Raw genomic sequence first — 20,525 nt, forward strand, 5'->3', positions numbered from 1 at the left:
GTGGCCATACACCTGTCCTGGAGGCCATGCAGGAAGGAAGGTGCCCATGGAGGTGAAGGCTGGGAATGCTGGCAGGACCCCCTGGAGAAAGGTAATGCAGGTCGTCTCACCAAGAAGGGCCTGGGCACACCTGGCCTGGGCCGGGCCCGCTGTTGAATCTGAGATTCAGGAAGGCTTTGGGGTCCGCTCTGACATTCCATTCTCTTCTTGCTCATGACCGTCTGGCCTCGGCTTGACCACTGCAAGGCAGGAGCACTACTGCTTTGGGAGGAGTCCTGCCCCATCGTCATCATTATTGATCATTACCGCAAACAGTTTCCTTCCATTCCATGCTCACTGCATGACAGGCCCCGGGCTAGGTACGAGCATAATCTACATAATCCTGGTGCTGTCCGTGTGAGCAGAGAATTAGGCCCATTTTAAAGAAGCACAGGCTCAGAGGAGTTCATCATTTTGCCCAAAATCACACAGCTAGTATGTTGAGGGTCCAGAATTCAAACTCAGAACCATCGGTACAAAAACCTGGGCTCTTAACCACTATCATCATTTGCCAAGTTTAATTTCCACAATGCCCATCTTTATACAAACCTCAAATGAACCATTGTTTAGCTATCTGTTGCTAGTAACAGATTAACCCAAAGTGTAGTGGCATGAATCCACACACACTTATAATCTGGTTTCTGTGGGTCAGGAATCTGGGCACAGACTGCTCAGTTTTCTCACAGGCTGCAATCAATGGGAACGGGGAGGCGGGGCAGCCCTGAGGTCTCATCTCAAGGCCCCACTGGGAAGGATTCACTTCCGAGTCCCTGGGCCTATTGGCAGGATTGAGTTCCCCAAGGACCTCAGCTCTCCTGTGGTGGTTGGCTGGAGGCCTGTCCCAGTCTCCTGCCACGCGGGCCCTTCCACTGGGGCAACTCACTTCTTCAGAGTGGGCCTCGAGCCCAGAACGATGGCAGTCACAGGCTCTTGCCATCTTGCTGTGGAAGTGACAGTTCATCACTTTGGCTGCATTCTGCTCCTTAGGAGGAATTCCTCAGTCGCAGCCCCATTCACAGGTAGAGGATCACACACGGGCATGGATACCAGGAGGGGATCGCTCAGGCCATCATGGAAAGCTGTCTTTTATAGTCATCTGATTGTCACAAAATGTTGGTTTCAGTTTTGTCTCTGCAAGCCAGATCTAAGTACTTTCTCAACCATCCACCCATCCCTCATTTCATCCATCCATGGGTTTGTCCATCTGTCAGTCCATCCATCCATCCATCCATCCATCCAACCATCCATTCATCCATCCACCCATTCCTCATTTTATCCATCCATGGGTTTGTCCATCTGTCAGTCCATTCGTCCGTCCGTCCGTCCATCCATCCATCCATCCATCCATCCATCCATCCATCCATCCATTCATCCATCCACCCATTCCTCATTTTATCCATCCATGGGTTTGTCCATCTGTCAGTCCATTCATCCATCCATTCATCCATCCACCCATCCACCCATTCCTCATTTTATCCATCCATGGGTTTGTCCATCTGTCAGTCCATTCATCCATCCATTCATCCATCCACCCATCCTTCATTTCATCCATCCATGGGTTTGTCCATCTGTCAGTCCATCCATCCATCCACCCCTTCATTCATTCAACAAACTTTTGAGCAGAACACACGTTAGGATCCTAAGATACAAGAATAAATGAATTATTCCCACTTCCACTTCACTGAGCTCCGCCACCAAAGGCGTCCAGAGAGCCTTCACCCATGTGGGGCTTGGGGAGGCGTTGCTGAGTGCTTGTCCCAGGGTTCTCCTCCTTCCTTTAGCTGGCCCTTGGCTGTCACATTGAGGCCCCGGTCCTCCTTCTCACTCCCTTCACGGCGCGGCACAGGGTTCTGTCTGCCTCCCGTACTATTTGGTTATCGCGATGGAGTCAGGGGCAAGAGGGTGGAGTGGGAACTGCTTTCGCACTCATGGGTGGGCAGGGCAGGAAGAGGCACAGGATGGCGTGAGGCCTGGTCTCACCTGCCTGGGAACCCATCTTTCCACCTAAAGCCGAGGGAGTGAACTCTGAGTAGGGGGAGGCACCGGCGGTGGATCGGTGAGGCTGGGGTCCTGAGGGGCCCAGTGGGATGCCTGCAGGGACTGAAGTTGCCTACTGGACTCTGTTTCAAACATTTACTGGGCACCTAGTACATGTACTGCCCGGCCCTGGGGGGCACTGGGAGCATTCCAGACTGTACCTAGCTTCCCTTCTCCTCCACTCCGTCACCACAGAGTCGGCCCCAGTACTATTGCAGGGTGTCCTGGCTTCTGTTTCCCCAGTTCACTTCTGCCCTCCCTGCCCATCCCACTCAGTACTCAGGTGGATATGCCGACACAGACCTGCTCCTGTCGCTTTCTTGCTGAAAAACATTTTACATAACCTCTGTTAACAGTTCACGAGTACCCTTCCAGAAACGTTCCTTCGGCGCACAGTCTCTCCCTCCCTCCTCCCCGTCCCTCACGCACACACGTGCAGGGTCACAGCCTGCGTATGCTGTCCTGTGTCATTGTCCTGGCGGTTTTCTGATTCAGCGCACTTTGAAGTTCTCTGTGCTTACTGGCTGGCTGCTGTCCTGCTGTAGGAATATTCTGGGGTGCTACTGAGAAATCCTTTTAAGGCCTGGGTGCCCTTGACTGAAAGCTTTCGTGATGCTTTCCTGGGTGATCATTTTTGATAGACCATTAATGGGCTTAATAATCACAAACCAATTGATTTAAAGTGGTTATTAAAATTATGCATTGTGTAATAAGTTTAATTCATTATAAAAGAATTTTTTTTATTGATAACTTCTCAGGTTGAGTTTGCTTTTAGGAGTTGGAAGAAGAGAAGAATCTAAGTGTTTGAATTTTTTTTTAATTCCTGTGGTTATTAAAAAAATATAATAAAACTTAAAGGTAACAGGCTAGACCTGGTCAAGAAAAATAATGATTAGAAGCAGGAATGTGTTGAACATGTACTGACTACCTGTGAGTTTGTTCTAAGCACTTTCCTGGATAAACTTGTTTAATCATTTCTATAGACTATGACAAGAAATCCAGATAAACAGAGGTTAGTCAGCTTGTCCAAGGTCACACAAATTTTCCTGTACAGACAGAAATGCTGGACATAATTTTGTGATTTTATATATATAGTTCCATCCTAAATCAAGAAAGGTAAATCTCCAAGTGCCACAAGTAAATAGGTGATTCTGTTTGTTTTTGTGGTGCTGGGGATTGAACCTAGGGCCTTGTGCTTGCAAGGCAAGCACTCTACCAACTGAGCTATCTCCCCAGCCCAAATAGGTGATTCTGTATTGATCCTGGTGAGCTGAGTACTTTGTCCCTATCTTGCTTATTTGTTTTAAATGAACTGTTATGGGGAAACAATAAATTAACAGAGTCTCTGGACTTGAATGCAGCAGGAAGCTTGAGGAGGGATTACAGCTCAGAAATGGAAAAAATGCCCCAGGCCACAGGTAGAAATAAAATTACCCAAGAAAATGAAGAACAAGTTAGATCCACACACGGAGTCTAACTTTTAGCCCCTTGTGATATCCAGAAATTATAAGATGGAAACTGAAAAAGAAATCCGAGAGCCTGCGAACCCTTAAGACAGGTAGAGGCAACTAAGGGGAGGGCTCCACAATCAGGGCATGAATGAGGCATCACACTGGAAAGATGATTCCCATAGAGACAAACTCACACACAAAAATTGTAAAACAATTATAAAACACTTGAGGAAGCCCAACAGAAGAAAGGAATCCCACAAAAATGGGAGTGTTGACAAATGAGGAAATAGAAATAATACAAAAATAAAGAACAGATATGTCAAATTATTACTTTCATGAGATTCCAAAGTACGACAATTAAATTTCTTTTGTTCACAGTCAGACAATAATGAGATTGAGCAAGCTAGGCATCCAAAAATACCTGAGTATGGCTGGAGGAAAAGGTTAGAAACATTTGTGTGTGGAGAAGGTGGTGTATTGCTAGGGCCGCCATAACACAACACCACAGGTTGGCAGGACTTAAACGAGAGAAATATTTTTGTCTCACAGTCCCGGAGGTTAGAAATCCAGGATCAAGGTGCCGGCGGGTTTGGTTGCTTCTGAGGTCTCTCTCCTTGGCACACAGGTGAGTGCCTTCTCTCTTTGTCTTCACATGGTTTCTCTTTTCTGTGTGTATGTTTGTGTCTAATCTCTTCCTTCTATAAGGACACTGGTCTATTGATTAGGGCCCCTCCCCATAACCTCATTTTACCTTTAAAGACCTATGAAGTCTTCAACATGGGAATTTGGGGGTTATACAATTCAGCACATAACAGCACAAACTCCTTTGTTTTTAGTTTCAAGTCCAATTCTACCAATTATTAACAGCGTGACTTTGGACTAGTTACATAACCAGCCTTTGCCTCATTTTTTCTTTTGTAAAATGGAGATGATAAACAGTATCTGTTTCACAGGGTCGCTGTTGGAATTAAATAAATTCTTGTATGTAAAGCTAAAAACATGTATGAAGTGCTTAAAGAGAAAAAGAAGTAAAATAGACAATTTAAAAAAATTTAAAGTAGATTCAAAGAACTAAGTAGAAATTATAAGACTAAGAAATATTGCATTAAAACTCCTAACTGGGAATAACTTAAAGTTATTCCAAGATGTGGAAAATAAATCTTCAAAAGTCACCCAGAATGAAGCACCAGGAGGTAAAGAGATGGAAAGGATGAAAGAAGTTTAAAAACACCAGTAGAATAAATCAAAAAAACCCAATAGGCATTTAGCAGGTTGTTGAGGAGGAGAGAATTAAACGTGGAGGAGAGATGATATTCAAAGAAAACTCTGAGGACTTCTTGGAACCAAAGGCCACGAGCTCCGCGTTTTAAGGAGCACGCTGAGTCCTAGGCAAGGTGAATGGAACTAGTTCACCCCTGGACGGTCCAGACAGAGCTGCAGAGTATCCGAGAAGAAAACACAAACAATAAACCTTCCAGGAGAAAAGGATGACCTCAAAGTCACGGTGACCCAGCAAGCAGGCACCCTTCCTCAGACTCGGGGCCCTCTGCTTGCCGGCCCTGGGCACTCTGCTGAACCACTGTCTCTGCTTTGGACGTTCTGCGTTTCTTCCTGGCCTCGCCCGGCTCTTGTGGCCTCTGCAGGAGGTTTTCTACCCCCACCCCACCCCTCAATCTGCACCATTGCCCTCTGGCCCGCTGCTGGGTCCCTGCCTTCACTTCTTCCTGTGGGTCAGTTTCTTCCCCACCTAAATAACGAGCTGTTGGAGCTTGGGACTTGGACTAGGATCTTCCTCTCTGCTCCTCCCCAGTTCACATGCTTTGGCTGCACAGGACAGGGATGATGATATTTTTGGGGGGTAGATGCTGGGGGCGGATACAGGCTGAGTCCTCCAACATCAATATTTTTGAACATTTAATCAATTGCACCTTTGGGGTCAAACATAAGTTAACAATTTGCGTGTAGAACCAGGTCCATGTGCAACGACTCTTTAGGTCCTTTTGAAATCATATTTTCCCACTTCGTAATCTGGCTCGGATAGAGCCATGAGCACCCAGGAGCTGGATTTCAAAGTCTTTCACTCTATGACTTACAATTATTTAAAAAGTGATGCCTTTTAAATGATAATAAAATCTGTGTGTGCTTGGAAGAGCACAAGGAAGAAAATAAACATCATTTGTAATCCTATTAATTAAAATTAATTACGATGTTTATTCATTCTACATTCAACAGATATTTACTAACTGCTTTGTTTGAGACACTACTAAGTTTGGGGGATGTAGCAATACTTATTTTGTTTGTTTTCATTTTTTAATATAGACTTTTGAGTATATAATAAATGTATAAAAGCATATTTTAGCTAACACAGCACCTCCTGCCCTGTTTTTTGTAATTCATGTCATCTCAGCATTTTTTCTTTCATTATCTAGCCTTTAAAACGTGATTTCAGTTAACCAGCTGTCTAATGCCCCATTTTGCACGTGTCTCGATTTCTTTAGTCCTCTACACTAAACACACTTAAAAACAACTCGCCCACGGCCCCGTCAATCAGCTGGCAGAAAAATAAGGATGCAAAGGGCATCAGCTTCAAGAGGATCACCTGGCCTCCCATGGGTGAAGGTCCGAGTCCAGTGGTTTTCGGGAACCCTTCTTGAGAACCGACCCCTGAGTGGGGTTTTCAAAGATAATTTCCAACGTCAGACTGATTTGACCCTCTCTCTCAGAACTGGCGAGAGGGCGGGACCAGAGCAGGAACCTGGAGCAGTCCTGGCCTCGGGGGAGTCCAGGACAAGAGGGGTGAGGCAACTGTGAGCCAGCGAACCCTCTGGAGCTGAGCAGCCGACTGAAGAGACTGTGGAAGGACTTTGTCCAGCCGAGGGAAGGGGAAAAGAAGGAGGCTCCCCTACCTTCTGACTCAAGACTAAGACAGAAAGCGTGCTTTGAACTGAACTTGACTGCCTTTTGGCTCTTCCAGCTTTGTAGCCTCACATGCGCTGTGTGTGGTGGTCTGGGACAAGGTGCTTTATGGTTTCCACTTGTCCCCTGGGAATAGCCCATGGAGCCTTGGACATGGCTACGGTGGATACGGAAGAAAGGGTTTGCCAGCAGGGCTAAGAGCTCATGGGCCTGCCGTGTGCTGGCTTACGGATTCAGACAGGTCACCCCACCTGGAAGGTGACACTCATCTGCTCACTGATGAGCATTCATCAGCCACCCATGATGAATCAGAAACTTCTAGATACAGCTTGCAGAGCTCACAAGGCAACCAAGTTCTCTGATCTCTGTAGCTGTCAAACTTTAAATGACAGAGAGACTCTGGAGAATAATGAGATGTATCTGGGATTGGCTTTGCAAATGGGAATCGTGGGCACCCTCAAAGGGGCAGGGCGAGGGAGACTTCAGAGGCAAAAGGAGGGGAGTTGTGCAAATCATGCTGGAAAAGTAACCCTCGTCACAGGACTGGTGACGAGGTGGCGTCCGTCCAGTCTGGACAGGCGGTTGGTGGCAGGAGTATTTTCTGTGTAGGGTGCGGTGGCCTCTGTGCAAGGCTGTGCTGCTGGCCACCCTGTGCACATGTCCCATGCACTTCTCTAATCCTGCACCTGCCCAGGCCTGGGGGAGTCCATTCCCTCTGTGCCCATCGGTTGCTCAATGCATCCATTTTTAAGAGGCCAACTTGACTCAGGCTGCCTGGCTCGCCCTCTGATTCAGACGTGAGACTTCTTCCCAGCTCAGGAGAGGCAGCCTCCTAATTGGGCCGGGCTGGGCCTGTGGGGCTGACAGCGTCGCTGGCGCGTGCTTGGTCAAATGAGTGGGAGGCAGACGTGAGGACTCCCTGATGTATATAGGCATGGACCAACAGAGGGGCCCGAGACCAGCAGGGAGGCCAGGGCAACGCGGGAGACCTGCCGGCCTTCCAGCCAGGCAGCCACTGCCTCTGCTCACACACCCCGACTTCGCCACCAGCCCCGGGCTCTGGCCTGGACACCTCCCTGAGGTAGGCTTATCTCTTAATCGACCCACATGTTCCTTTGTTGACATAAACAAGAGCTCTTCCTATGAGGTAATTTTACCTGGTGGTGCCATGTTTGGAAAAGTCACTGATGATGGCAGTTTCGATGAGTCTACCAGCTTGTGGCACCTCAACCGGCCACTGGTGGAGCACCCCTCTCTATTCTGGCATGTTTAGAGGACATGAAGGGTGGGGAACGGGTGGGGAGGATCAGGTCAGCATCTCAGGAGCACTCCCGATTCTGCCCTCAAGTGATTGCTGGTCTGAACTTCCCGAGGAGGCCTGGCTGTCCGGGTCAGCGTGCGGGTGGGAGTGCCAGCAAGTAAGGGTCTCAGCTGAGTTGTTGAACCCACTCCTGAGTGGGTTTTTCTGGGGAAAGAAGCTGACCATTTGGGAGGCTGGTGGCCCCACGGGACTGTGCTGCTTGTGATGTTAGGAGGCCCAACACAGCAGCCGCCTGCCCCCTGGAGGGAAGGCACTATTCCAGGGAAGGAGCCGACAGGCAATGTCCCACCTGAAACTAGACTCGAGAACAAAGGCTGTTCCTCTGGGAAAAGCAGCGAAGTGCACCTCTTCCTCATTCCCTATAATTAGTGGCTTTTCTCTGGGACTGCGGGAGTCTGGAGGGCAGCGCCAGGCTTGGCTCTTCATCGTTTCCCTGCACACAGAAGGTGCTCATTATCGATTTGTGAGTTCTCCAGCTTCTCCCTGAGTTGGCAAGTGAATGCTGGCAATGAGGTCTCTGGTTTCCAAGGTGCCTGCCAAGCTGTGCTCCCAACAGGAGAGGGAGGGACGGTGCGCAGGGACCCTCTGCTGCATGTCTTCTGGAAGGAACTTCACAGAACATTCAGATGTTAAAGTCCCAGCCAGCTGTGGGTCTTGTGGCAGGAGGGCCCAGTGGTTGGGAGCGTGGGTTGTGGAATCTGGCAGATCCAGGCTCAGATCCACCGGTCTCCACCAGCCCAGACTGTGAGCTTCTGGTGAAGCCATCTCCCGCCTCCCTGACCCAGTTCTTAGTTCCCCCACCTCTGTGAGGGGCGGGCTGATGCCTGCCTCCTGGGCATGTGGGAGAAGCGAACTTCCTGGTGTAGGATGTGGGGCTCTGGGCGTGGCACCTGCAAGGCCACCAACAGGGGCAGCTTCTGGTATCCTTAGTGAGGCCTTATGAAATTGTTTCCGTGCCACAATTTTTGACCTACAATATGGTAGTTTCTCAGAGTTCAACCTGATAGCGTCATCTCTCTAACTGCCTGGCTACGACAGCGAGCCTGGCTTGGGCTCCAGGAGGCGCTCGGTTCTGGCTCCCCACCAGCCCACGAGGCTGGCCCGGCAGCAGCGGATGGTGCCTCTGCAGCCGCCCTACCCAGTTCCCCTCTAGTCGCGTGGGGAGAGGGAACCTGGGGAACCAGTGTCAGGGTCCCAAGTTTGATACTGACTCAATTCTGTTCCTACTGCGTCAGCCTCAGTGACTGCCACCGTTTGGAGCCAGAGCAGGGTCAAGGTGCTCCCACTGTCCACCAGGGGTGCCGGGCCTCCCTGGAAACGTACCCCGGTGCAGGAAGTGGCAGTACTCTGGGCGGAAATGCCGCAGGGTCAGGAACGTCTTTGGTCTTCACTTGGCCACTTAAGGGCTGAGCAAACTTGGGTTCCCCTTTGTACAAAGGGCTTTTAAAGACATCTACTTCATGGGGATGTCGTGAGGATTAAATGAACAAATGTTTGTCAATCATAAGTAACAAAATGTTTTAAAAAGTAACAAAGTTGAAAATACTATTTGCAAGCATTGAGAAAACACGGGTGAGTACGAAAGAGCCCCCCTGCGCTTGGCGAGGACCTCGGGGTGTTTGGCATTAGAATTCGAGGGTGGGTACTGCCAGGGCGGGTGAGAGTCTGAGCCGGTGCAGGGTGGTTGCAGGGGTAGGGATCAGCCCTCAGCTGACCCTGACGTCCCCCTCCCCTGCCTTCCTTGGGCACACCCTTGTCTTTAAACACATAAGGGACAAACGCTTAGAGATCGGAGGCCTGTGGGGGCTGGAGCTAGTGGGCGTCCACAGCCCTGCACGCGCGGATCTGAGTCTCCGAGGTTGTCCAGAGGGCAGGACATGTGTGGGTCAGTGAAGCAATGCCTGCTGGGTGCTCAGGTGGGTCCTGGCTCTCCAGAGCATCATCTAGGGGTTTGGCAACAATAGTAACCCTCCCGGCCCCACAGAATGCAAACTCCACCAGGCTGCGTGACATAGCCCGAGTTCCAGGAGGACTGCTGGGCACAGGTGGGAACACAATGAGTACTTGGGACTAGAATGAGTCAAACTGTTGCCTCCTGAGGAGGTTGGAGACAAAAGCAGGAATCTGGAAAACTCACACTGTAAAAACCAATCTGAACTCCTAAATTGCCCTCCAAATCCTGTCGATTCTGCTGTCCCCGTCTACAGGAGAGGGGCTCCCCGAGTCACCACTGTCTCTGCGTCCCCAGGATTTTATGCTCTCACCTGGAAAATTGCAACACACTCACTTCCCTCATCCTTCCCCCTGAAAACAGGAGAGACTTCCTAAAAATTAATCAGGTTGGATCACTCCCTTGCCAAAAACCTTTCCCGTTCCCTCCAGGCTAACAGCAGCTCTGTGCTAGTGAGCCCAAGCAAAGATGCTCAGAATCATTTCTCACCAGGGAAGAGACTCAAAATCCCAAGATGCCCCTGCCCATCCACTAGGACAGCTGGATTCAGAATGGCAAGGTAACCAAGCTGATGGGCATGTGGAGAAATTGGAGCCCCTTGTCTGCCAATGAGAACCCTAAATGGGACAGTTACTGTGGAAGGTTCCAGCAGTTCAAAGAGTCAAACAGAATCACCATGTGACCATGCAATTCCACTCCTAGGCGCACACTCAAGAGAATGGAAAACATGTCCACACAGAACGTGGCATGAATGTCCATAGCAGCATTAGTCACAATAGCCCCAAACTGAAAACAACCCAAATGTCCATCAAATGATGGATAAATAAATGTGGTTGTTTCCGTCCATTTGGGGCCACTATAATAAATACCACAGACTGAGTAGTTTATGAACAATAGAATTTTTTTTCTCACAGTTCTGGAGGCTGGGAAGTCCAAGAACAAGGTGCTGGCAGTTCAGTGTCTGGTGAGGGCTGCTCGTTGCCTCTAAGATGGTGTCCTGTGCTGCCTAGTCTGGAGGGAACAAATGCTGGCAGAAGGGAAAGGAAAGGTCCTCTCTCCAGCCCTCTCATCAGAGCCATAATCCTATTAATGGGTGCGTAGCCCTGAGGACTGCACCACCTCCTAAAGCCCCGACCTGGGGATTAAGTTTCAACATGAATTTTGGAAAGACACAAACATTTAAAGCAGAGCAGTGGTATATCCATACAATGGAATAGTACTCAGCCATAAAAAGAAATGAAGTACCGCTATGAGCTACAACATGAATGAACCCTGGAAACATCACGATAGGTGAAAGAAGCCACACACAAGACCACATATAATTGCCTTATAGAAATTGTCCTGAATAGGCAAATCCAGAGAGGGAGAGAGAGAGAGAAAAAGATTACTGGGTAATAGAGAGCGACCGCTCATGGGGTGATGAAAATATTCTGGATTCAGTTAGTGGTTACTGAACTTGAGGTCTTGGATCCAGGGTTGTAGAAGGGGAGATGGGCCTGGAAGGAATGGGGTGCAGGTGAGGCTTTATTAAGGACGTCTGCTCGGCCAGACGGAGCCAGCACTGGGGACAGAGAGCCCAGGCTGGCTGAGGCAAGGACAAGGGGAACAGCCCTTCTGGCACCTGCGGGGTAGCCAGGGGCTTGGTCTTTGACGTGGTCACATGTGGAGTGGACCCCAGTCCTGCCTGCGTGCTTCATCAGGTGACACGTCTCATGGCCCACTTAGATCTCCACCCAGGTCTGTGCGTTACTATGCTGAACGTCACTGCGGGTTACTTGGTGACCATTCTAGACCTGAACTTGCCCCTCACCACCTGCTGCTGCCTTGTCACCCAGAAAGTCTCTGATATTCTTTTCAGAATTGCAGACCCTGCGGCCTGGCTGCAGCTGGCATTTCCGCCGACCACGGTCTCAGGAGGCTGAGCTGAGCCCCAGGCTCCATCCTGGAGTGTTACCTCACTCCCACGGCGTCAGCCACCGGTGCCTTCCCTCCTGATCTTGTACGGCTGTTGACCCCACAAGACCGAGAGCTAGCCTGACGGCCCTCAGTCCCAAGGAGGCCTGTTTCTCACGGGGGCCCCGACTCTGCCAGGACCCAATCTTATGAAAATCCTAACACACCACCGAATCCTGCTCTTAAAAGCCAAATTGTACGTGATATGGATTTGTGCATCGATGGCGCAAATCGGGAACGGTCACTTCTGTGGGTGCCACGGCCCAAGGCCCCACCCCTCCCAGCCCCGTCCTCTCTCTAAACCTGGATCCACTAACTGTTGTCACATGCACCTTACAGGCCACCCCCTTCCCCTGCCGAGGCCTTAGTGCACACCCCACTCCTGCTTGGCGGTCCCCTCTGGACCCCAGGGACCTGCTCCTCTTCCAGACTCTGCCGCCTTGCTGTCCCCGTTGGAGCTTCTTGGTGAATGTCCTCAGCTGACCCCCTAGGTTGCCAGCTCATCTTACTGGGTAGAGAAAGTCTGGGCCCTGAGGACATTTTTTATGTAAACCTCGCCGTCAGATTATACCAACACTGTTGAATTTTCATCAGGAACACACTTGCCAGAGTCAACTGCGTGTCGCTGAAATAGGCCCTTGATCAAGTTCCTAAGAGAACACAGCTGAACTGCATCTTCTCCTGCCTGTTTTTAAAACTTTTAATCAGATTTGGTCTGTCCCCATGTGCAGTTTGTAAGTTCTACCAGGTCTGTTTTCTCGGATTAGAGTCTGCGGTCCAGGCCAGTCACGAAGACGCAGTGCCTCCGGCCCTGTCAGGCAAGAGCGCTCTTCTTTTCTGGTGTAGCTTTGGCCCCTCTGGGTTTTATATTTTCACATTGTCTAAATAATAGTGTTCACTAGGACTTGAATAACAGACTGATAGACATGATAGACTGATAGACTCAAAAAACATGAAATTTTAAGTAGATAATACATGTACAGGGTGGGAAAAAAAGGTATAGAGAGGAAAGCCTGTGTGCCCCTTGCCAACCCCACACTGGCATGCCTGTCCCCAGAGGCCACGTCGTGGACAGGGCTCCCCCGAAGCCTGGCAGATCTGATGGGGTTCTGTCAGGAGGTCTGTCAGGAAGGGCCCTGAGCAGAGGGAGAAGCTGGCTAAGGTGCAGTTGGGGAAAGCTCAGCTGACCCCAGGGGGCTCAGCAACCTTGCTGTCCCCAGCTACGATAGTGTCCACCTGGTGTTTATGTTCTGCCTTCCTGGAGATGACTTCCAGGGCACCTTGTTTCTGCTGAGGGCAAGTGGCCTGCTGGGAATTAGTGTCCCTGAAGGAGAGGCCACGATCTCCTGGCCCTGCCTGCCCTTTTCAGCTGGATACCTATTGTTGTTGTTCTTGTACCTCTGGGGGCTCCTCCCAGCCAGGTAGCAGTCAGGAGCCTGTCTCTCTTTCTCCCTGCACCATAGCTCAGCCCACACGGCGGGGGTGCTGGGACTTAGCCCCAGGCAACTGAGGAGCAGAGCCCTGAGAATTGAGGCTTTTTCTTTCCTTTTTTCTAAAACAACTTTCTAGGGCTCTGGAGTTATAAAAAGCTCCTCCCATGTGTCATTTCCTGGCAGTTGGACAGCTGCAGAATGCCACACTGCGAATGCCGCGTGCCCCTACCCTACCCAAGGTTTAACATCAGACTCACGTTGGTTCTGGCAAAGCTGCCGAGGGTTAGCACAGATGTTTCGTAAGGAGATTGGTTAATTTATAGCGAACATCTAATACGAAGCGCGCTTTCCAAATGCTCCCACGAAGTCTTGGAATGGAGCCCTGCCAGCTCCAGGCGGCACGTGCAGCATGGGCAGACAGGGTCTTGGAATGTGTGAAAGGAGAAGGAAGCCGGTGGGGAGAGGAATGCCCCCTGGACAGGGCTGGCCCACCTGTGGCGGGAGCGCCACTTGTCTTGGCCCCTGACAGGGGTGTGGCTGCAGGGGATGCATCGTCCCTTTCTGCCTGCCCCCTAGCCCCATGGCGCCCTGCCCAGTCCTGCAGCGGGAGAGCCTGTTCCAGTCAGGAGCCCATGCCTACAGAATCCCCGCCCTGCTCTACCTGGCCCGCCAGAAGACCCTGCTGGCCTTCGCGGAGAAACGAGCCAGCAAGAAGGACGAGCATGCGGAGCTGATCGTTCTGCGCAGAGGAGACTATGACGCAGCCGCCCACCGGGTCCAGGTAAGGCAGCAGTGCTTGGTCACTCCGCTGGGGTTGTTCCACACACACCCCTTTGCTGGTGTGCAGGGGATCCAGGCCTGGATCTCATAGAACGCGGGTGATTTCATCCTTCCAAGGCCAAGGTCAGGAGACAGAACAGACATGCTGAAGCCCAAGAGGGAGCAGGAACCCATTCAGCGGAGGAAGGAATACCCTCAGCAATCCTAGTGTTCACCCATGGGCAACCCACCGAGCTTCACCATGAGAGCAGGGCCTACTGGCCTGGATCTCTGCTTTATTGCTGACCAGCTGAGTTTCCCAGCATCCTGAGACCCCAGGGAGGAACATTTCATTACCATACAACTGGCGTCTTTGAGTGCAATTAACCTGGGGAGCGGGGTGGGGTGATTGCTGTGTCCAAAAGTTCCAGATCGTAATCTTGATAGATACCCAAGGCTGGCTTATCATATTTGAAGGGTTTACTCTTATTATTATCATTACTTTGTGCTCATTATTACATAGTAGTTATTCAAAGCAAAGTTTGGATTTGGGTGACACATGATGATGGTACATATTCATGGGATTCAAAGCAGATGGACCTGGGTTCAAGTCCTGGTTCCATCCTTACCAGAGGGATGGCCTTGGGCCACTCCACCCTGTGGGAGCCTCTCCATCCCCAGGTGTGCGATGGCACTACTAACACTTGTCCCCCAGGGTTAGGAGACCAGATGAGGCAGTGCCTGGGCACAGCATCTGGGATTAGAATCCCTCACGGGGGGGGGGGGGGGGGGGGGGGGGGGGGGGGGGACTGTCAATGGGTGGGGATGGACGGCAGAGCCGTGGCACGCATGGCAGACGGGCATTAAGGAAGGTCAGTGTGAGCCCTCCATGTCCTGGGGCAACCCCCTCGTAGGATGCATTACTGGAGTACTGTGTGTAGGAGGTGGGAGGGCTCAACAGATTCTGTCTTGCACTAGTCAGTGTGTTGAGGCCACTACGAAGGCTTTGCAGTTCAAGCTGGACTGGGCTGGTACATCGAGGACACCAGGTGACGCTGTCACGGCTCCTGCCCAAGTCAGCTCTGTGTCTCGGGGCCTGGCCCATTGTGGCCATCTGTAAATGAGCGTTGACAGGAGTGGAAGTAACCGAGCTGCTTAGTGAAAAGTGGGCCCCAGGAGGGAGCGGGGTGGGGTGGGAGGGGGCCTGAGCCGGGCGCCCTGAGGGGGTCTCAGTGGGGTGAAGAGGTGCCGGTTCTCCTGGCTTTGGTCCAGCCTGTGAGACGCACCGCCCACCACCCCTGAGTGTGGCTCCTGACTGGGTCGCCTGCTTCAACACCGCTTCTCCTTCCTCCCCTCCCCCACGTCCAGTGGCAAGCTCAGGAGCTGGTGACCCAAGCCCAGCTGGAGGGCCACCGGTCCATGAACCCCAGCCCCCTGTACGACGAGCAGACCGGGACCCTCTTCCTCTTCTTCATTGCCGTCCCGGGGCAGGTCTCTGAGCACCACCAGCTGCAGACTGGGGTCAACATGGTGCGGCTATGCCACGTCACCAGCACCGACCACGGCAGGACCTGGAGTCCGGCCAGCGACATCACCAGCTCAGCCATTGGTCCAGCCCACAAGGAGTGGGCCACATTTGCGGTGGGCCCTGGGCACTGTCTACAGCTGCACAACCAGACACGGAGCCTCGTGGTGCCCGCCTACGCCTACCGGAACCTTCCCCACCTCCACGCACCCTCCCCAGCCGCCTTCTGCTTCCTCAGCCATGACCACGGCTGCACATGGCAGAGGGGGAACTTCGTGGCCCAAGACTCCCTGGAGTGCCAAGTGGCAGAGGTGGGGCCCAGGGGTCACAGGGTGGTGTACCTCAATGCCAGGAGCTCCCACGGGGCCCGGGTGCAGGCCCTGAGTGCCAATGCGGGGCTGGACTTCCAGGGGGCCCAGGAGGCCAGAAAGCTGCCCGAGCCGCCCCGTGGCTGTCATGGGAGTGTGGTAGCCTTCCCCGGCCCCAGCTGCTCAGCCCAGTGGCTGCTCTACACTCACCCCACTGACCCCCAGCGGAGGCGCAACCTGGGCGTGTACCTCAACACCAGGCCCCCCGAGCCTGCTGCCTGGTCGCAGCCTGCCCTGCTGGCCACTGGCAGCTGCGCCTACTCAGACCTACAGAGCATGGGGCGCGGCCCCGACGGCTCGGCCCAGTTCGGGTGTCTCTACGAGGCAGGAGACTACGCGGAGATTGTTTTCCTCCTGTTCACCCTGAAACAGGCCTTCCCAGCCCAAGTCCCAGCTCCGGGAGCCAGCCACCTGCTGGCCACGCTGCCCAGCCCAGGTCTAGGTGCCCACGGCGGGGCGGAGGATTTCTCAGTGTCCCCGGAGGCCAGCTCTGGGTCCCCCCATTAAGTGTGCAGAGAAGTCTGCTTCTTGGCTCTTTGCCTTCTTCCTTGTTCCAGTCTTCCCAGAAGGTTCTATTTACATCCCAGAAATCAAAGAAGCCTGGCTTTCCTAGCCCCTTGGCAGCAAGGCAAGACAGCCTGCCCAGTGGCTGTCACTCTGCACGGTGACTGCCAGGCTGCACAGCTCAGCCTGCCTAGTTGGTCTCCCCCGCCACACGCACACACACACACACACACACACACACACTAGTTATTTTGTGTTCTTGATAAATGACCTAGTCCAGTCCATTTCTTCTTGGCAGATACTCCTGATACTGAGGAAAGGCTAAGCCGAGGATGTGGATTAGCAGAGTGGTGTGTGTGTGTGTGTGTGTGTGTGTGTGTGTCTGTGTGTCTGTGTGTCTGTGTGCGTGTTCTTGTTGATACTTCAGAGCAGAGAGCCTGGGAAACAGCTTTGCTGAAAGGTTAGGCAGGGTCGAGAATAATCAAGCTCACTTAAGTCACTGTGTTCCTTCCTTGGGGCAGCCACAACAAATGATCTCAAACTTGGTGGCATAAAACAACAGCAACGCGTCCTCGCCACTCCACGGTGAGAAGCCTGAAATCAGGCTGTTTGCTGGGCCACACTCCCTCCAGAGGCTGCCCCTTCCCGCTCCAGGTGGATCCCGGCAATCCTTGGGGCCACCTGGCGCCCGTCTTGGCCTCAGTCTTCACATGAGCTTCTCCTGCATGTTCTCCCCAGTCACTCAAAGGAAGCTTGTCACTGGACAGACCAGGATGAGCTCACCTCCAAGATGCTCAACTACATCTGTAGAGACACTTTTTCCCAGTCAGCTCACGTTGGCAGATGCTGGGGGTTAGGATACGTGTGTAAATTTGGGGGCCACCACTACAGTCATGAGCATTTTGCTTTTGCACAGGTGGTGTGGCTGGAGGCAAGAATGAGGTTCAGATGGATCAGATAGTTTGGAAGAATTGGGTGGGGTGGGGGCAGTTAGCTGTGATCCCTGGTACAGGGCTGCTTTAGGACACTTGCTTTTCACGGTGACAGCCTGTGACACTGAAGAGATACCCAGGGTGCTGGGCTTGTGGTTCTTGCCTTGAAACAGGTGTAGAGAGAAGGCTGCCCCCGCCCAGCCTGGGCGGAGGAGGCTGACACCTCTCTGAGCCCTGGGAATTTTTACGGCCTTTGTCCTGTGTCTTGTGGAAAATTTGTCCCCTGCTCCTGCCAGAGCCCTTCTAATTGGCACATTGACAACAGTCATAGGTTCTTGCAACTGAGTGACATCTTTGTCTGGCCAAGTGGAGGGGGGGGTGTCAAGGCATGGCTTTGGTCCCCTTGGTGGTCCTAGGCACTGGCCTCATGTCAGGATGCTGCTTCTCCTTGTGGGGTTTGTAAGAAAGCCAGCTGAGGAGAGGACGTGGGGAAAAAGGTACACTCATACATTGCTGGTGGGGCTGCAAATTAGTGCAGCCACTCTGGAAAGCAGTGTGGAGGTTCCTTAGAAAACTTGGAATGGACCCACCATTTGACCCAGCTATCCCACTCCTCGGCCTATACCCAAAGGACTTAAAATCAGCACACTACAGAGATACAGCCACATCAGTGTTCGTAGCTGCTCAATTCACAATAGCCAGACTGTGGAACCAACCTAGATGCCCTTCAATTGATGAATGGATAAAGAAACTGTGGTATATATATACAATGGAATATTACTCAGCTATAAAGAATAATAAAATTATGGCATTTGCAGGCAAATGGATGAAATTGGAGAATATCATGCTAAGTGAGATAAGCCAATCTCAAAAATCCAAAAGACGAATGTTCTCACTGATAAGTGGATGATGACACATAATGGGGGATGGGAGGGGGACAAGAATGGAGGAAGGAGGGACTGTATAGAGGGAAAAGAGGGGTGGGAGGGGTCGGGGGGGAGGAAAAAATAACAGAATGAATCAAACATCATTACCCTATGTAAATGTATGATTATGCAAATGGTATGCTGTTACTCCATGTGCAAACAGAAACAGCATGTATCCCATTTGTTTACAATAAAAAAAAAAAAAAGGAAAAAAAAAAAAAAAAGAAAAGAAAGCCAGCTGAAAGGGTGAGGAATTGGGGCCTAGAATGGGATATTAGCCCCTCCATTTGGGGACGACCACCTGGTGTCCTCTGAACCACTCAAAAGAGGTTGGGGTGGGCGGAGGCTGAGCCTGAGAGCTAGAGCACTTGAGTGGCGGCCAGGACAGCAGACCTCAGAGGCTGAAGGTGGGTGACCCTGTGGTGTATTATCCAACGGGGACACTTGTGAGTATCCAGTTGTACCTGGACTGTCCTGGGCCAGCTGGGAGTTTCAAGACAAAGATTCCAAGGACTATGCCAGAGGCTGCGCCATTTACTTCTCTGGCAAAGCTACTCATCTGTTTAGGCAGGTGGAGGTGAAGCGGGAACAGAGGAGGTACCTGGCCCAAGAGGTGTAATAAAGAAATGAGCTACCGCCACACACCATTGCATGAATGATCATCGGACAGCGTGTTGAGTGACAGAAGCCAGCACAGCCCACAACTTCACAAAACAGTGTACACTTAGCCAGGTGCAGGGGTGCCCGCCTATAATTCCAGGGATGTGGGAGGCTGAGGTAGGAGCTCAAAGTCAGCCTTAGCCGCTTAGGGAGGGCCTAAGCAACTCAGTGAGACCCTGTCTCTAAATAAAATATAAAAAGGGGCTGGGGATGTGGCTCAATGGTTAAGTGTCCCTCAGTTCAAGTCCCAGTACCAAAAAAGAAAAAAAAAAAAGAGTCTATACTTTATTAAAGAGTACATACTTGACTTTCTATTTATATGAAGTTCAAAAACAGGTAAAACTATGGTACATAAATCAGAAGGGTTGCCACTTCTGGTGGGAGGAGCTGTTGACTGGGAGTGTGATGGGAGACTTCCAGGTTCCAGAAAGATCTCTGGATCTGGGGCTGGTGATGGGGGTAATTCAAAACACGAAATCCCATGAGCTGTCCACTTGAGATCCATCTACCTTGCCTCATTAAAAGATAAAAGTGGAACTGAATCATTCATTAGCAAGTTTAAGTTTGACAGCAATGTATGCTATTAGGTTTTAAAACTTTGGAATGAAATTTTTGAATAGACTTTTTATTTTGGAAGACTTTTAGATTTTATAGAAAAGTTGCAAAGCTAGAGCAGAGTGTTCTGACGATACCCCACACCCAGTTTCCCCTGTGTTAGCATCTTACATAACTCTGGTGCATTTGTCAAAACTGAGAGATTAATGTTGATCTGTGACTAGTGACTAACTTTAGTCTTTATTCGGATTTCACCAGGTTTTCACTAACATTCTTTATCTGTTCTGGGATCTAGTTTGTGATACTTTTAGTGCAGTTAGGGCATAACTTTTACTGTAACCATTCAGTGTTCTCAAAGACACATTCATACAGACTGACACACAGGCCCAGCAGGCCTTCCCTCCCCCACCTGTCCCTAAAAGCCACTTTCTAAGCAAATAGATGAATAAACAAATGCAAAAAGGGTGTGCTTCAAGCGTGGATTGCTGGTGTGGAAAAGTCAGGAGTCATTCTGGAGCTCAAGAGGGTGCCCCCAAATTGGTTACCCCAGAGTTCCTGGCTTTTAACATGTTGTGAGATAGGAAGTGGGACAGGCCAACTTTGAGTCCAGCCAATTCTTGGGATGTGCATGGGCCAGTGTGAGCCAGACCCCAGCTGGAGACTGGGGGACCAGCCCTTGTCAACATCCCAGCTGTTGGACAGACAAGCAGAACCCAACACAGCAGGATTCAGGGAAACCAGGCACTCCTTCAGCTCAGGCCAGTGAGAACCGAGCTCCAGGTGTGGAGCCCTGTGGCCCTGGTTCTTGCAGACATTTGACTGAGGGCTCCTACGGCTGGCCTCCCCTCTGAGCAACTAGCCTGTGTAACCGTCTCTTTGGACACCATCTTTAATATCACCTCCTGATATGGCCTTGGGCTGGGGTAGAGCCACTGAGGAGGGGAAGTTGCAGGGAGCGGGGATCCAAAAGCTAGAACATCTGCCAGTAGGGAGGAGAGCCAAGGCCCTGAGGAGGCCCATGTGGTCAGTGGAATCATGGCCTTCCTAAAGGTGTCCCTCTCCTAATCCCTGGAAGCTGTGAATGCTTCCTCACTTGGCAAAAGGTACTTCGCAGATGAGACGTCCTTACCTTTGAGATGGGAGATTATCCTGAAGGGGATCATGTGGACGCATGATCACAAATGTCCTTATGAGA

General features: G+C 51.3%; 2 protein-coding genes across 5 annotated transcripts in view; one reads left to right on the top strand and one right to left on the bottom strand.

Moving 5' to 3' along the window:
• Nucleotides 1–20,525, bottom strand: part of NGEF (neuronal guanine nucleotide exchange factor) — a 218,919-nt gene that overhangs the window by 83,067 nt on the left and 115,327 nt on the right. The window contains exon 1 of one of the 2 annotated variants that reach the window (XM_079134857.1): nt 4,075–4,204. The exons of the other annotated variant lie outside the window; for it this stretch is intronic. The gene's annotated coding sequence lies outside the window, so the exon portion shown is untranslated. Of the gene's footprint in view, nt 1–4,074; nt 4,205–20,525 lie in introns of those variants that run through there. 2 annotated transcript variants of the gene reach the window in all.
• On the top strand, nt 6–18,092 carry NEU2 (neuraminidase 2). Of its 3 annotated transcripts, none has more exons than XM_079134867.1 (3): nt 6–91; nt 13,678–13,882; nt 15,352–18,092. In XM_079134867.1, exons 1-3 carry the CDS (start codon nt 66–68, stop codon nt 16,258–16,260), a joined length of 1,140 nt encoding a protein of 379 aa, XP_078990993.1. In that variant the 5' UTR covers nt 6–65; the 3' UTR covers nt 16,261–18,092. The 3 variants fall into 3 exon arrangements, with proteins under 3 accessions (XP_078990993.1, XP_078990991.1, XP_078990992.1); XM_079134865.1 differs by having other exon boundaries at nt 15,229–18,091; XM_079134866.1 differs by lacking the exon at nt 6–91 and adding an exon at nt 7,250–7,524 and having other exon boundaries at nt 15,229–18,091.

The sequence above is a fragment of the Sciurus vulgaris genome (genome assembly GCF_902686455.1).
Source record: "Sciurus vulgaris genome assembly, chromosome: 3".
Classification (NCBI taxonomy): Eukaryota; Metazoa; Chordata; class Mammalia; order Rodentia; family Sciuridae; genus Sciurus; species Sciurus vulgaris.

Excerpts from the sequence above, each read along its gene's own strand:
- NEU2 (XM_079134865.1), top strand. The coding sequence starts at position 66 with ATGCTGGCAGGACCCCCTGGAGAAAG. Across the intron at positions 92-13,677 it reads GCAGGACCCCCTGGAGAAAG|CCCCATGGCGCCCTGCCCAG; the intron begins GTAATGCAGGTC and ends CCTGCCCCCTAG. Across the intron at positions 13,883-15,228 it reads CAGCCGCCCACCGGGTCCAG|TGGCAAGCTCAGGAGCTGGT; the intron begins GTAAGGCAGCAG and ends CCCCACGTCCAG.